We start from the raw sequence: 15,467 nt of genomic DNA on the forward strand, positions 1-15,467 counted from the left end.
TTCTGGAGATTCAACGCAGGATGGCTAAAGTATATAGACCTTGAGGGTGAACTAATAAACCAATGGAAGGAATTCTGGGAGATAAATCAAGGATCGGCAAGTCCGGCTGTAACTTGGGACACCCTCAAGGCCTTTATACGCGGGACTCTAAAAAAACTTATATCTGGTATAAAAAGTGCAAGTAAAAAACGGATTGAGAGGAAGGAAAAGAACTGTATTGAGGCAGAAATTAAATACCTAACTGCGAATACTCCTGAAACTCAACAGGCTTGGCGGGGTGCCCAAACTGAATGGCTGGACATAATAAAAGAGGAAAATGTAAAAATGATGGCCTATAGATCCCAGAATAACTACCAGAATTCTGACCGAGCAGGAAAATATCTTGCTTACATAGCACCGGTTGAACAGCCCTCAAATAACATTGGGGCTATCAGAAATGTAGCGGGGAATTTAATTAGCTCTACCCCACAGATCGGTCAGGAATTTAAAAAACTATTTTAGCCAATTATATGTCAGCCGGTTAGAAGCTGATACCCTCCAAATAAAGCGCTACATAGCCCAAATTGATCTTCCAACTTTAAGTATGGAAGATAGTTTGGAAATGGAATCCCCCCTCGACATAGAGGAAGTGAGAAATGCAATCAGAGATCTCCCAGCAGGTAAAGTCCCTGGGATAGATGGCATACCATCGGAGGTGTATAAAAAATTTGTGGACACACTGGCCCCTATGTTGCATGAGACTCTAGGACAATGCTTTGAGGAGAATAGTATCCCCGATTCGATGTTAGAGGCTAAAATAGTGGTCCTATTAAAGCAAGGTAAAATAGAAACAGAGCTAGATTCCTATCGCCCCATCTCCCTCCTGGCCACAGAAGCCAAGATCTTGGCCAAAATATTGGCAAATAGGCTAAACTCGCAAATTTTGAAAATTATTCACCCAGATCAAACGGGCTTTATGCCCGGAAAAGCCACTTCCATTAATATACGTAGACTTTTTAGCCATTTACAGATGATCGAAGCGTGCGACAAAGAACCAGCGATAATATCGCTAGATGCGATAAAGGCCTTTGACGCCGTAGAATGGCCCTTTTTATGGGCGACCCTTGAAGCCTTTGGCATAGGTCCAAATTTTATAAAATGGATCAAATTATTATACTCTAAACCTATAGCGCGCGTGTCTGTAAATGGCTGGACTTCAGCACCTTTCGAGTTGACCAGAGGGACACGACAGGGGTGCCCTTTGTCCCCTGTTCTGTTCGCTCTGGCAATTGAACCCTTGGCATGTTTGCTCAGACAGAGTCCTGGTATCAGGGGGATGGGGAGAGAAGATCGGGGCGATATAGTATCGTTATATGCAGATGATGTTCTGATTTACTTGGCTGACTATACCCAATCCTTACCACTGGTCATGAAAATTATTGAGGAATACGGGGACTATTCAGGATTTAGAATAAATATGTCGAAGTCCTCTATCTTCCCCGCTTTCGATCACTCCTCCCTTCCCCCTGTAACATTAAAATGGTCTGACTCATTTAAGTATCTAGGGATTTGGGTGAGCAGAGATCCCCAGGAGTACATCCAATTGAATATACAACCAGCAATTAAATGGATGGAAGGGAAATTTAAAACATGGGGTAGGCTGCCGGTAACGGTTTCTGGTAGAGTAAACCTGGTGAAAATGATCATCCTCCCCAAATTATTATATATTCTGTGTCAAGCACCGATCTTCCTCCCCAAATCCCTATTTAGGAAATGGAACAGTATGCTGTCTTCCTTCGTGTGGAAAAACGCCCGTCCGAAGGTACAGCTGAACAACTTGATGCGAGAGAAGGGAGAAGGGGGGTTAGGACTACCTGACCTTAGGGGCTATTATATGGCGACGCAATTGGCTCAAACGAGGCCATGGATAGTGGAAGACGGAGGTAGAGATCTGGCCAGAGCTTTGGTGAGGTACAGATCTACGATAAGTTGTCCCTGGGGCAGAATACTACAGGGTAATATCCGGGCGGTAGACCCACCCCTGGTCACGCAAGTGATAAAGGTCTGGCGGGAAGCACATAAAAGTATGGAATCAAGGTACATCGATACGGAACATCCAATAGATGACCCCATAGTATTTAATGAGCTATCAGAGCTCCAAATTGGGAAAATATGGGTGCCATACTCTGTCACGACCTTGAAACAACTATATAATAAAGATGGGCTAAAGTCCTTCCAACAATTGGTGGAGGAGTTTGGAATCCCGAGGACATACTTTTACAGCTACCTGCAAATCAGACAGGCACTGGCGGTGCAATTTCCTAATGCGCCCCCAGTGTTTGACGAATCCCCAATTAAAAAAATAATAAAAAAAGGGGATAAGAGCAAGTTAGTCTCTAGAATATACAAATGTCTGGGCCAAATGAAATATCAGGATGAGTTGGAAGGGCTAAAGGGGAAGTGGGAGAGAGAGGTGGGCAAGATAAGCGAGGAAGAGTGGAGAGAAGCAATGGTGTCCATCCCCAGGGCCACAAATGGGATTCGTACTCAACAAATCCAATTATTCATTTTTTACAGATCATATATGACCATGACAAGGATGGCTAAATTTAAAGCCAATACCTCAGAAATATGCCCAAAATGCAGGAGAGATCCTGGGACATTTCTCCATCTTCTATGGGATTGCCAAAGGGTTAAATCCTTTTGGCAAAAAATCATTGAGGCAATGGTAGTCACGGGGGTCCCGAGAGAAATGCTTACAGCCAAAGGATGTATTCTGAATATAATAGAAGAGAATGGTACCTTCCGGAATAATAGATTGTATATTAACATTATGTGCTCGCTGGCTAAAGTAATGGTGGCCAGACAATGGATGGCCAGTAAGGCCCCGGAATTCAATAGTTGGGTGGCCTTAGTTAACTATACAGCAGCACAGGAAAAACACCTGCACATTAGCCGAAATAATATAAATAAATTCAAACAGACATGGGACCCTTGGTTATCATCCCCTTATTATAGAGACACTAGTGAACATTGATTTCACAAATATTCTAAACAGGCAGGTAGCATGGAATGCCGCCTCTTATATAAAAGTCACCGGCTGGACAGGTAAATGTCCCATAAATATTGAAACTGCACAAATGAAAACATTATGATACACAATAAGCAACTACTAACTTTAAATTAACAATTTAAAAAAAAAAGAAAAAAAAAAAAAAAGCAACCTCATAATATACAAATGAATTATACTAATCACAGAAATGTCACAAATAAGATAGGAATCTTTTTCAATAGATAAACAAAAAAAAAAAAAAAAGGGGGGGGGGGCTAAGTATATCGCACATGGCACTGAAACAAGTAACCCCTTTAGACACATATAAATGAATTATATTAAAACACAGATATGTCACAAACAAATCAGGAATTACCCTTAATAGGTGGGGGGGGGGGGGAAGAGGGGACGGATGACAAGGGAAGGACATGTGCATGAGGAACATCAGATAATAATCAAGACGACACGGGCGGGGAAAAGAGCTGGAATAGGATAGAGGGGGCCGAAATGTAATGGGTAAATAGAAAACAATTGTTACGTGATGCAATGTACAAGGAATGAATGGAGGGTGCAGTGGGTAAAGTGTCAATAATCCAATGAATTATGTATAAATTAATAAGTTGATAGATTTGACGCAGAGTGTAACCATTGCACTGGTTGTTTTATTGTAATGTCATGTCTGTTATTTTTGCAAAAAAACAAATAAATATTACTTTTAAAAAAAAAATCACAAAGTGTGAGGTTTTGTTTGTTCCTGCAATATTATTAACCTCAATAACATTAATTTCCAGTCATTGTTGGTCACCTCACAGCTCACAATATTGTTTTCATTTGGTTTAGGCCAAACAGTTACACCAAGCTAGCTGGCTGACTAGGGGACAGCAGGGAGTGGCACACACGTGGCAGTTGAACTTCAAACATGGAACATATAGAAAACAGAGTGGCGCTGCAGTGGCAGGCAGGATGTTGGTTTAAGAAACCATGTGTAAAGATATTAACCAATAATGTTTTTATTAATCAAGAACTAGATCAGAAGGATGGATTCATTTGTACGTTAACTCAAGTTATGTATTTGATTCTGAAAATTTTAATCAAGTTTTGGAATCAGTATTGAAAGTTCTTCTTTTATGGACTTTTTTCTCTTCACTTGCTGTAAAACAGGCCCAGCTCTCGATCTCAGCATCAGACATGTAAATTTTGAATGAATAAATCAAACAATCAAATCATTTTGGCATTCTGTTATGGTATTTTACAAAGACATGCACAGTTTAAGCAACCAAGTTTTTCAGCAACAAGATCTGCCACTTTGTGGCTGAAGTGCTTAGTTTGTTTGGAACCCAACAATCGGTACTTATGTATTATCTGGGCTCCCATGTTAAATGCACCCCATTTTTTCATACCCCTACTATCCAACTACGCATGGAGTTGATGTTATATAGTGTGGCGAGCGCAGCGAGCCACTGTGCCCGAAGCGTGGCGAGCGCAGCGAGCCCCGCAAGGGGACGCTGTCTCATAAGAAAAACGGGAGCCCAGATATTACATAAGTACCCAACAGTCTAATTTTTTACAAAGTACTTCTACTTATCACTAAAGAGGAGGTTGATGATGAGGTTGGTAATTACAACAAATTATGATAATTTATAAAAATGAATTTAACAAGGTTGCCACCAATTACGTAACATGGAGGAGGTGCCTAGATGGTAAACATTCCTACCTCTGCTAACTTCACAAATATTACAGATATCTTGACAAACGTTGTCTGGAGTTGGGTAAAAATAATCCCACACCCAAGTGTATCTTGTTTGTTCTTATGCCCAAACATCCCAATGGGTTTCTTTTTATCATAGACTGCTTCCGCTGGTGGCTGATTTACACAACATTATCAACATCATCAACATTCTCAGCATCAGATTATAAACAAATATCCATGTCATCCATGTCATTCTGTTGTTACACTTCTGTCCCGGACCAGCCGGGACAGACAGGGTAGACGAGTGCCGGGGGAGACGTCGGCGGCGTCGCACAGCAACGCCCCTGGTTTCCGTCCCCACGGCATCGTCAGCAGGCATCGGGGCGTTGCCGGGCAACGACTCCGAGCATCTCCGCCGGCGTGCCGGCGCGCTGAGGTCATGCGCCCGGCAGCGCGGCGCACGTCAGCGTCAGCGGGGATTTTGAATAAAGAGCCGGCGTCTGCCCAGGACGGACGCCGGTTATAGCTTTTGCACCTCAGGGTCTCAAGTGTTCCTGGTTCCCGCTTATTCTCTGCTCCTGGTTCCTGTGTCCAGCCGTCCTGTGTCCTGTTGTTGTCCCCAGCCGTGTCCTCCGTTCTGCCTCTCGTCCTCCTGGTCTCCGTGCGTTATCCCAGCTGTCTGTGCCCTGCTTCCCGCTGCCGGTGTCTCCTCGGAGCACAGATAAGTGGGGGTTTATCCCCAGACTACCCTTTACTTGTATCTGGAGTTTTATGAAAGACCTCTGTGTATTGTTACACCTGTTTGGTATTGGTTTTTGTTACACCGCTACGTATTGTTACGTTTACCCAGTTTGCTATTTGAGCTACGGGGACCTCGCCTTCTTGGGTTAGTTAGTCATCCCCTTGTTCACCTTTGACATTGGTGGCAGCGTTGTCAACTCTCAAGACCTGGTGGCATCGGGGGCGGAGCCTGACTAACGGGCTCTGTCGAACGCGGCTATTATAGGCGAAGCCTAGCATTAGCACGCAGCCATCAATCCCAATCGATGACAACGGAGTTAGGGTTTGGCGAGGACTCCCGGAGATCATAACATTATAACCGGCCAGACCATACTCTGAGACTGTTGTTGCCTCTACAGCTCAGAGGTTCGGTAGTCGTGGGGAGACCCAGTCATGGATCCGTCACAGCAGGCTGCTGCTCATTCTCTTGCAGGTCAGATGCACACACTGACGCAGAAATTGCAAGAGCTCACCCTACGGGTAAACTCACACGAGCAACGGTCTCAGTCTAGCTCCTCCTCCGGTGGGAGTTTGGAGCCCAGGATAAATCTCCCTGACCGTTTTTCAGGTGACCGATCCTTGTTTTTTAATTTTAAACAGTCATGTAGGCTTTATTTCAAATTGCGCCCAGGATCGTCTGGTTCTGAGGCGCAACGGGTTGGAATGGTTATTTCACTCCTGCAGGGAGATCCTCAGTCTTGGGCCTTCGGCCTTCCAGATGGTGCTGAGGCTCTCTCTTCGGTGGAGGCATTCTTCTCAGCAATGGGGTTATTATATGATGACCCGGACCGGGCCGCCTCGGCTGAGGCTAATCTTAGGGCCCTGCGTCAGGGGCAAGACACAGCTGAGGCATACTGTACCAAGTTCAGACATTGGGCTATTGATTCTGGCTGGAACGACCCAGCGCTTCGTAGTCAGTTTAGAATTGGGTTATCCGAATCCCTTAAGGATGCATTGGTACAGTACCCCACTCCCAAAGACATTGATGGGATCATGCAGTTAGCCATTAAAGTGGATAGGAGATTTCGGGAGCGGCAGAGAGAAAGACGGTCTGGAGTGTTGCCTTCCTTATCTGTGGACGAGTCTACCGAGGTACCCGGAGACGAGCCTATGCAGTTGGGGGCCACTCGACTATCTTCCTCCGAAAAAAACCGCCGACGTCTCAAGGGCCTCTGTTTGTATTGTGGGGGTCCCGGTCATCTGGCTGTTGCTTGTCCGCTGAAGGCGGGAAAAGACAGGGCCTAAGTGATACTTGGGGGGTTCACTTGGGCCTGTCGACCTTTTCTCCCTCAGACTCAGTGTTAATACAGGTATCAGTCGCTGTTACCGACCGTTCTTGGAACGGATCTGCCTTTGTGGATTGTGGGGCGGCCGGTAACTTTATTGATGAAGGCCTGGTGCAACAATTGGGCCTTATACCCATACCCTTGGGAAACCCTGTTTCTGTGTGTGGGTTGGATGGCTGTCCACTGTCTAAGGGCGGTATATCTTTTAGGACTCCCTCTCTTCGGCTGTCGGTGGGGGCCTTTCACTCCGAAGATATTACCTTCCTTATTTTTCACTGTCCTCTCACTCCTATAGTCCTGGGACTGCCCTGGTTGAAAAAACACAACCCTGAATTTAATTGGGAAACTGGTGAGATCACTCGGTGGGGAGGGTCCTGTTCGAATGGTTGTCTCACTCTCCCTCTCCGTGTGATGCACCCCGAGTTGCAAGCTCTCCCTCCTCAGTATCGTGATTTTTCAGATGTTTTTTCCAAAAAAGAGGCCAACACCTTGCCCCCTCATCGCCCCTTTGATTGTGCCATCGATTTAGTGCCCAATGCCAGACTTCCCAAGGGTCGTTTATATGCGTTGTCCCCACCTGAGTCCCAAGCCATGGACCTCTACATTAAAGAAAGTCTTGAAAAGGGGTTCATTCGGCCCTCCAAGTCACCGGTAGGGGCGGGGTTTTTTTTTGTGGAGAAGAAAGATGGGTCTTTATGGCCCTGTATTGATTACAGAACCCTGAACAAAATTACGGTAAAAAATTCCTATCCATTACCCCTCATCTCCGTATTATTTGACCAGATTCGGGAGGCAGTGATTTTTTCCAAAATAGACCTCAGGGGGGCATATAACTTAATCAGAATTAAAAGTGGTGATGAATGGAAGACTGCGTTTAACACCCACTCAGGGCATTTTGAGTATCTTGTGATGCCTTTTGGTTTAGCTAACGCCCCGGCAGTCTTCCAAGACTTTATCAATGAAGTTCTTCGACCGTTTTTAGGGGGTTTTGCCGTAGTTTACTTGGACGACATTCTCATTTTTTCCAAATCTCTTCCTGAGCATCGGCAGCACGTCCGCCTGGTGTTGCAGAAGCTACGGGAGAATCATCTCTATGCCAAGTTGGAAAAATGTGAATTCGAGGTGTCACAAGTGTCTTTTTTAGGGTATATCATTTCCCCTCAAGGTTTCTCCATGGATCCATCGAAGGTTCAGGCCATTCAATCCTGGGCTCGCCCAACCACGCTCAAGGCCATTCAGCGATTTCTTGGTTTTTCTAACTACTATCGCAAATTTATCCGCTCCTTTTCGGACATCGTGGCACCCATAGTGGACTTGACTCGGAAAGGGGCTGACCCAGGACAATGGTCTCAGCGGGCGATGGATTCGTTCATGAAACTTAAGAAAGCATTTTGCTCAGCTCCTATTCTGCACCACCCAGACCCCGGGCTTCCCTTTGTAATCGAAGTCGATGCCTCTGATGTGGGGGCTGGAGCAGTCCTATCTCAGAAGGGTCCTCTGGATCTAAAGATTCATCCATGCGCTTACTTCTCCCGCAAATTCTCTTCAGCCGAGAGAAATTATGATGTAGGCAATCGGGAGTTATTGGCCATCAAATGGGCGTTCGAGGAGTGGCGTCACTGGCTTGAGGGAGCTCAGCATACCATCACCGTGATCACCGATCACAAGAATCTCTCTTATATTGAGTCCGCCAAACGCCTCAACCCGCGTCAGGCCCGTTGGGCATTGTTCTTCACCAGATTCCGGTTTATTATCACCTTTAGGCCAGGGTCTAAGAATGTGAAGGCGGATGCTCTCTCCCGCAGTTTTCAGACTTTCCAGGGGTCTGAAAGGAAAGTATCTCCTATTGTTCCTGGCTCTGTAATCATGGCGGGTCTTACCCAAGATTTAGCCACCTTAGTCATTGCTGCCCAAGCGTCGGCTCCCCAACAGACCCCACAGGACCGTTTATTTATTCCCCAGAAATTACGGCAGGCGGTTCTCAAAGACTTTCACTCGGCAAAGAGCTCCGGGCATCCAGGTATTGCCAAGACTTTTGAACAGTTGGCCAGGACTGTTTGGTGGCCCTCTATGAGGCAGGATGTCGACAAGTTTGTGGCCTCATGTCTGGTCTGTGCGCGACACAAATCGTCTCGACAGTCTCCTATTGGTCCGCTGTTCCCCTTGTCCATTCCCAAGAAACCATGGTCCCATATCTCTATGGACTTTATAGTCGACCTGCCTCCGTCTAGCAAGTTCACCACCATCTGGGTTACGGTGGATAGATTTTCCAAGATGGCTCACTTTACCCCATTACAGGGGCTTCCTACTGCTAAGACCCTAGCAGATTTATTCATCACCAACATCTTCAGGCTTCACGGACTCCCGGTCGATATTGTCTCAGATAGAGGTTCCCAGTTCGTGGCCAGGTTTTGGAGACAGTTTTGCGCAGCCTTAGGGATTCAGGTCAGTCTCTCCTCTGGCTATCACCCACAGTCGAATGGACAGACCGAGAGAGTCAACCAGGCTTTGGAACAATACCTCCGCTGTTTCGTTTCTAAGTGCCAGGACAATTGGGCTGAGCTTATTCCATTAGCAGAATTCGCATACAATAACTCATATCATTCTGCCATCAAGAGCTCTCCCTTCTTCTGCAACTCAGGTTTACACCCCAAATGTAGTTCATTCATGCCCCCGGTTGATCCGTCAAGATCCTCGTCCACTGTCTCGTTTTTTAGAAAAGCCTGGAGGAATGTACACATAGCCCTTAGACAATCCTCAGCCCGGTCCAAGATTTTTTTTGATAGACACAGGAGACCGTGTCTTTTTAAAGTGGGTCAAAGAGTATGGTTATCCACACGTCATATCAGAATTCGACAGCAATGTCCCAAGTTGGGTCCCAGATTTATCGGTCCATTCCCGATTATCGAACAAATCAACCCGGTGGCATTCAGACTTCAGCTTCCCAGGTCTCTGCGCATCAATAATGTCTTTCATTGTTCCCTGCTCAAACCTGTCATCGGAACCCTTCCATCCAGCTCTACACGTACTCAGAGATCTGTTTTGGTCCAAGGGCATAAAGAGTATGTGGTGGAACATATTTTGGATTCCAAGATAGTCAGGGGTCAGCTCAAGTTTCTTGTCCACTGGAAGGGGTTTGGAGATGAGGAAAGATCTTGGGTCCCAGAGAAGTCTTTGCATGCGCCCCGACTTAGGGCGGAGTTCTTCAGAAAATTTCCCTGGAAACCGGGTTCTAAGGGTTCGGTGACCCCTCCTCAAGGGGGGGGTACTGTTACACTTCTGTCCCGGACCAGCCGGGACAGACAGGGTAGACGAGTGCCGGGGGAGACGTCGGCGGCGTCGCACAGCAACGCCCCTGGTTTCCGTCCCCACGGCATCGTCAGCAGGCATCGGGGCGTTGCCGGGCAACGACTCCGAGCATCTCCGCCGGTGTGCCGGCGCGCTGAGGTCATGCGCCCGGCAGCGCGGCGCACGTCAGCGTCAGCGGGGATTTTGAATAAAGAGCCGGCGTCTGCCCAGGACGGACGCCGGTTATAGCTTTTGCACCTCAGGGTCTCAAGTGTTCCTGGTTCCCGCTTATTCTCTGCTCCTGGTTCCTGTGTCCAGCCGTCCTGTGTCCTGTTGTTGTCCCCAGCCGTGTCCTCCGTTCTGCCTCTCGTCCTCCTGGTCTCCGTGCGTTATCCCAGCTGTCTGTGCCCTGCTTCCCGCTGCCGGTGTCTCCTCGGAGCACAGATAAGTGGGGGTTTATCCCCAGACTACCCTTTACTTGTATCTGGAGTTTTATGAAAGACCTCTGTGTATTGTTACACCTGTTTGGTATTGGTTTTTGTTACACCGCTACGTATTGTTACGTTTACCCAGTTTGCTATTTGAGCTACGGGGACCTCGCCTTCTTGGGTTAGTTAGTCATCCCCTTGTTCACCTTTGACATTGGTGGCAGCGTTGTCAACTCTCAAGACCTGGTGGCATCGGGGGCGGAGCCTGACTAACGGGCTCTGTCGAACGCGGCTATTATAGGCGAAGCCTAGCATTAGCACGCAGCCATCAATCCCAATCGATGACAACGGAGTTAGGGTTTGGCGAGGACTCCCGGAGATCATAACATCTGTTCCATTTCCACACTACCATCCTCAACTTCTATTATGTCATCATCACCATATATACTTGTACTGCTCATGTCACATTTACAGATGGTACAGTAATAGTTATAGGAACCAAAGGAGTCAGTCTTCTCTATAAGTACAGCATGAGAAAATTCAGACTCACACATAGATAACATGCAAACTCCTAGACTCTCCTCAGGAATTTGGGAAATCAACATTTGTTTTTTAGACTAAGGGGGGTTTTCTATCCCAAGTGCCAACTGTCAGTACATCCCAGCAGTCGGGGCCGTGGCCCATTTTCAGCCTGCTCACCCGGCAGGTGGGGTTATCGGTAGGTGGGATTCAATGTGCTGCCTGACAATCATCGAAAAGGGGTGTGTCTGTGAAAAGGGCCGTGGATTGTCAAGATTCAGCCATGATCTTGACAATCAATGGATGTTTTCAGCAAAACGGGCCCAATTGCTTTTAAAGTCGGTCTACCTCTTCAATGTTGTTGGGAATGGCAGCATTGAATAGGCGCAGTTGCTATTTCCCCTGTGGATAGAAGGGGGGGATTTAATACCCCTTTAGTGTTTTGGGAAAGTGATTTGTCCGTTCTTAATGTGAAACCTCTAAACCCTTTTTTAATATACCAAAACTATTTGATTTGAGGTGCTCGTTCCTTTCTGCTCCCTAGACAACCTTTACTACAGTAGGTGTTGTAGTACTAACATGATGGCAACAGCCAAAGCACTAGTACTTGGTTGCTCCTCCGGCTGTTCTATTGATTGATCATGATCCATATTTAGTCAATGCTTATAGTGCTTACATTTATTAACACAGGGGCAGGGCACCTACTGAGCTTTATTGTACACAAGTTGTAGAACAGGCATGTCCAACGTTGGCCCTCCAGATGTTTTGAAACTACACATCCCAGCATGCTTTGCAATAGTTTTAGCATTCTCTAATAGCAAAACTGTGGCAAAGCATGCTGGGATGTGTAGTTTCACAACATCTGGAGGGCCAACGTTGGACATGCCTGTTGTAGAACAACACTTTCACAAGGACAACTCACAGTGCTTATATTTCTGAACGTAATGCAACATGGCAACTACAGAAAATACAAGTTGTACACAGAAAAACACTTTTTCACAATAACGCTGTAGAGTTATAGTGCCTACATTTATTTGAATGCAGTGGGGGCAGCACCTAGTGCACACATGAGATGTACAAAAAAAAATCTTTTTTTTTTTTTTTTTTTTTCACCAGAATCTTTTATGCCAACCAGTGGGCTCTGTGCACTAAGGGCTAATACTGCACCTTTATTAGAACAGAGGACCTACAAGTAACAAACAAAAGGCAACAGTGTGCTGTGCACCAAAGTGCTGCAGCTAAGTTACAGCACAATTGTGACAAAAATACAAGTAATATTATAGATGCTCCTAACCTGCTTGATAAAAAAATAAAAAATAATGTTTTGCTAACTGCCTAAATCCATCTAGCTCAGCCAGTAGTTAACTAGGGAAACATCAAACAGTGACACCTCCCTTTATTAAAGTTTGCCCAGCAGCAGTAAGCAGGGTACCAGTGTGACTGTGCATGTGCAACTATAATGATGGTTAACAACAGTAAAACTGTCCTTCGGTGTTCTGTGCTGTGTACCAGTAAAGGATTGTTTTATATAAACAGGGCCGGACTGGCCATCTGGCACTTCTGGCAAATGTGAGAAGGGCCGATGGCCCTGTGGGCCGCTTTGTGCAGAAAGTTCGACTTTCTGCAGTAGCGCTGAGCCTGCCCTGCTGCCTCGAGTCCTGTGCACCGCACAGCCCCCCCGCATCATTACAGTGGTATCCATCCCAGAAATCCGCCAAATCCTGCGAGAGCCAGGGGAAGCAGTGCAGTGACATCACAGTTAGAGACGATATGCATGCTTGTAAGAGCGGGGACCCGCTGTCCGGCACCTGGGGAGGGACACGATCTGGGCTGTGAGTACAGAGTCAAGATTCCGCAACGCAGAGACCGGCCGCAGCACAAAACAGTGAGTTGTGACAATCCTAACCACACACCACTCAACATATGGAATGGGACACTGCAGGTTAATCTATGGGCAACATTGACGCTGAGCACATGGCTATTTGTAACGGGAGAGGACATAGGCAGAATGCCTATGTAAAGGGGTTCCCATGAATCGCCTGAAGCCTGCCTAGTCTCCCTCCTAGTTCTAAGAGCTCAAAACTCTAACTAATCCGCACGCAGAAAGACATTACCAATTACCCCACAAGTGACACCCTACTTAGACAGAGGAAGCAGATGGGCATTACGGTGTGTTCCATAATGTGTAATGCCTCCTTTTTGTGAAGCCACACCTCCTTTTCATGAGGACACGCCCATTTTTGCCCCTCTTGCTGTGCATGGGCCTGTGTGCTCAAAATGCCAGGGACGATTTCTGGTCCCAGTCCGGCCCCTGTATATAAATAATATACAGTTTAAATAATATATTAATTCCTCCCCTGGCAGTCTAGTTGTTGTGTTTTCCCTTCAGCGCCTGCTGTGAAATTGCTCCCGAATCATGGTGGGAGCTACTTACAGTTTATTAAATCAAATACATGCAAGATCCAACATAGGGATGGTAATGTTTTGCCTCAATTTTGAATCCTAGTCTGGCAAGAAAACCTCAGCCAGTGCTCGGATTTCCTTGGATCCCTAAAGTTTGTTGGGTTTGGTATTCTGAGAATTGCGCCAGCTCATCTCTAATATGAAATAACCACGAAGTTTTTATGAAACCATATGTTATGTCTGAAAGCCACTGAGCTACAATATGCTTTTACTTTTCTTCAGGCACGTGTAGGGAATTGTAGAATAAGAATTCATATAGTACAGTATTTATATATGAGGGCAAATATAAAATCACGGAAAATAACTTTGCAATAAAAATGAATTTGTGAAATGCAATTATTTTTCATTAGAAAATGAAATGCAGAACTTTTGTGTTTCTACACAAAAGTATAAGGATTGAAAGTCCAAATCGATAAATGAGGTACACATTGGGGCTCCGAGTTAGACACAAATCCATCTAAATTGCTAAATAGCACCTGGACAAACCACATTGTGATATGAGGGGAGCACATGTAATGGGGAGCAAATATCATTTGTCATTATTTCTTGCTTGCCAGGTAAACACTCACTGCTTTCAATGCGACACACAGAAAATGAGAAGCTACATTTGTATCAGAGTTCAACTAGGAAGGGCACCTCCCAACTTTGTACATTTTATATCTGTCTCCCCTGCAGTGCACTATAGTCTTGCCAAGGTGCAAAGTGCTCCTTTCAGCTGGATTTACCTTCATCTTTTATTGAGGCCCATTATGTTTTCTGTGTATACTGATCCACACAGTCTGTACTCAGTTAAGTCACATATATTTAGTATAAGTTGAACTCAATGGACAGTTGTATTTTGTCATGTACTGCTGTACTGTATGTAACTATGTACAATGTTACAATCTCTTTACATCTTCCAAAATGAGCAGCGATACGTACATAAAGATTACTGTCATCCTCCTATTATCTACAAACAATGAAGCTTAATTCAGAGACTATAAAACAACAAGGAGACCAATCACTTCAGTTACACAAAATCGATATGTGTTGCTCTGACTGAATTTACTGACTCTATGGCTATGTGCAAACATATTTGGAATTAAAAATACATTTCAAGCAGATTTCTAGAATGGTTTACCTTCATGACCTCAAAACCAGAAATTCTTATCTATCAACTGCTGTCATATTGTCAGTTATAACATTATAATATTGTATTTGCGAGATTCTTATTGTTATTAATATTATTATTTTGGTAACATCTAGCGACAATTGTTAGTTTTTTTCAAATGCCATATACCACCCTCAACGGCTTCCTGCGCCATGCTGGTCTATTACAATGGAAACTAAACTGAATACAGCATCATTAGTTAGCAAAACAGCCGCTACATATTTAAAATCTCACAAAGTAATTTTATTCATTTGAATTATGTTTGTGAAAAGATAGGAATCCAATAAGCACAACAGTTACAATATACAGTATGCACACATATTCCATTCAGTCGAGCTCTTACCTGAAGTAACATTGTTTTGGTCCCATAGAAGAAATCCAATCATTAGTAGCTTCAGACACAAATTCATGGTGATAAAAGCACCTTGGTGTCGGGCCTGTCCCTATGATATACACAAACCAGTTGACATTAGGTTACTAACAGTTTAAACCAAGTAATCAAGAGTAGAGAAGTAGGACTTTTACATACAGTGCTATCTCGTTATCAATCCTCTTGCAGCTTCCTCTGTGACTTAATGCTGTCTGTATACCATGCTATGAAACATCCAGGCCGATGTTTAGTTTCGTCCTACCTACTTCTTCAAAGCTTCCAGGAAGTTGGTTTGTTAAACCGCGCTGTCATTTCCTTAGAAGAATTATGCACCATGAACAAGTACAGAGAATATCTATAGTGTTGTAATGTGTGGCAGCAGAATAGATGGCAATGGCAATGTGTTATGTTGTATTTGAGCCTTTTTTATCTCCTATTTTTATCCCATTTCTAATAATTCAG

At 45.1% G+C, this 15,467-nt stretch overlaps 1 protein-coding gene across 7 annotated transcripts in view; it reads right to left on the bottom strand.

Moving 5' to 3' along the window:
* PTPRC (protein tyrosine phosphatase receptor type C) overlaps positions 1-15,237 on the bottom strand; it is a 167,789-nt gene extending 152,552 nt beyond the window's left edge. For all 7 annotated transcript variants that reach the window (XM_083156868.1, XM_083156867.1, XM_083156866.1 and 4 more), the window contains exons 1-2: positions 15,165-15,237; positions 14,979-15,078 (exon numbers count right to left, since the gene is read on the bottom strand). In XM_083156868.1, the coding sequence (XP_083012994.1) occupies positions 14,979-15,045 (67 nt within the window). In that variant the 5' untranslated portion in view covers positions 15,046-15,078; positions 15,165-15,237. The remainder of the gene's footprint in view (positions 1-14,978; positions 15,079-15,164) is intronic.
* Positions 15,238-15,467: the final 230 nt, after the last annotated feature.

Source organism: Crinia signifera, chromosome 8 (genome assembly GCF_055691185.1).
Source record: "Crinia signifera chromosome 8, ASM5569118v1, whole genome shotgun sequence".
Lineage (NCBI taxonomy): Eukaryota > Metazoa > Chordata > Amphibia > Anura > Myobatrachidae > Crinia > Crinia signifera.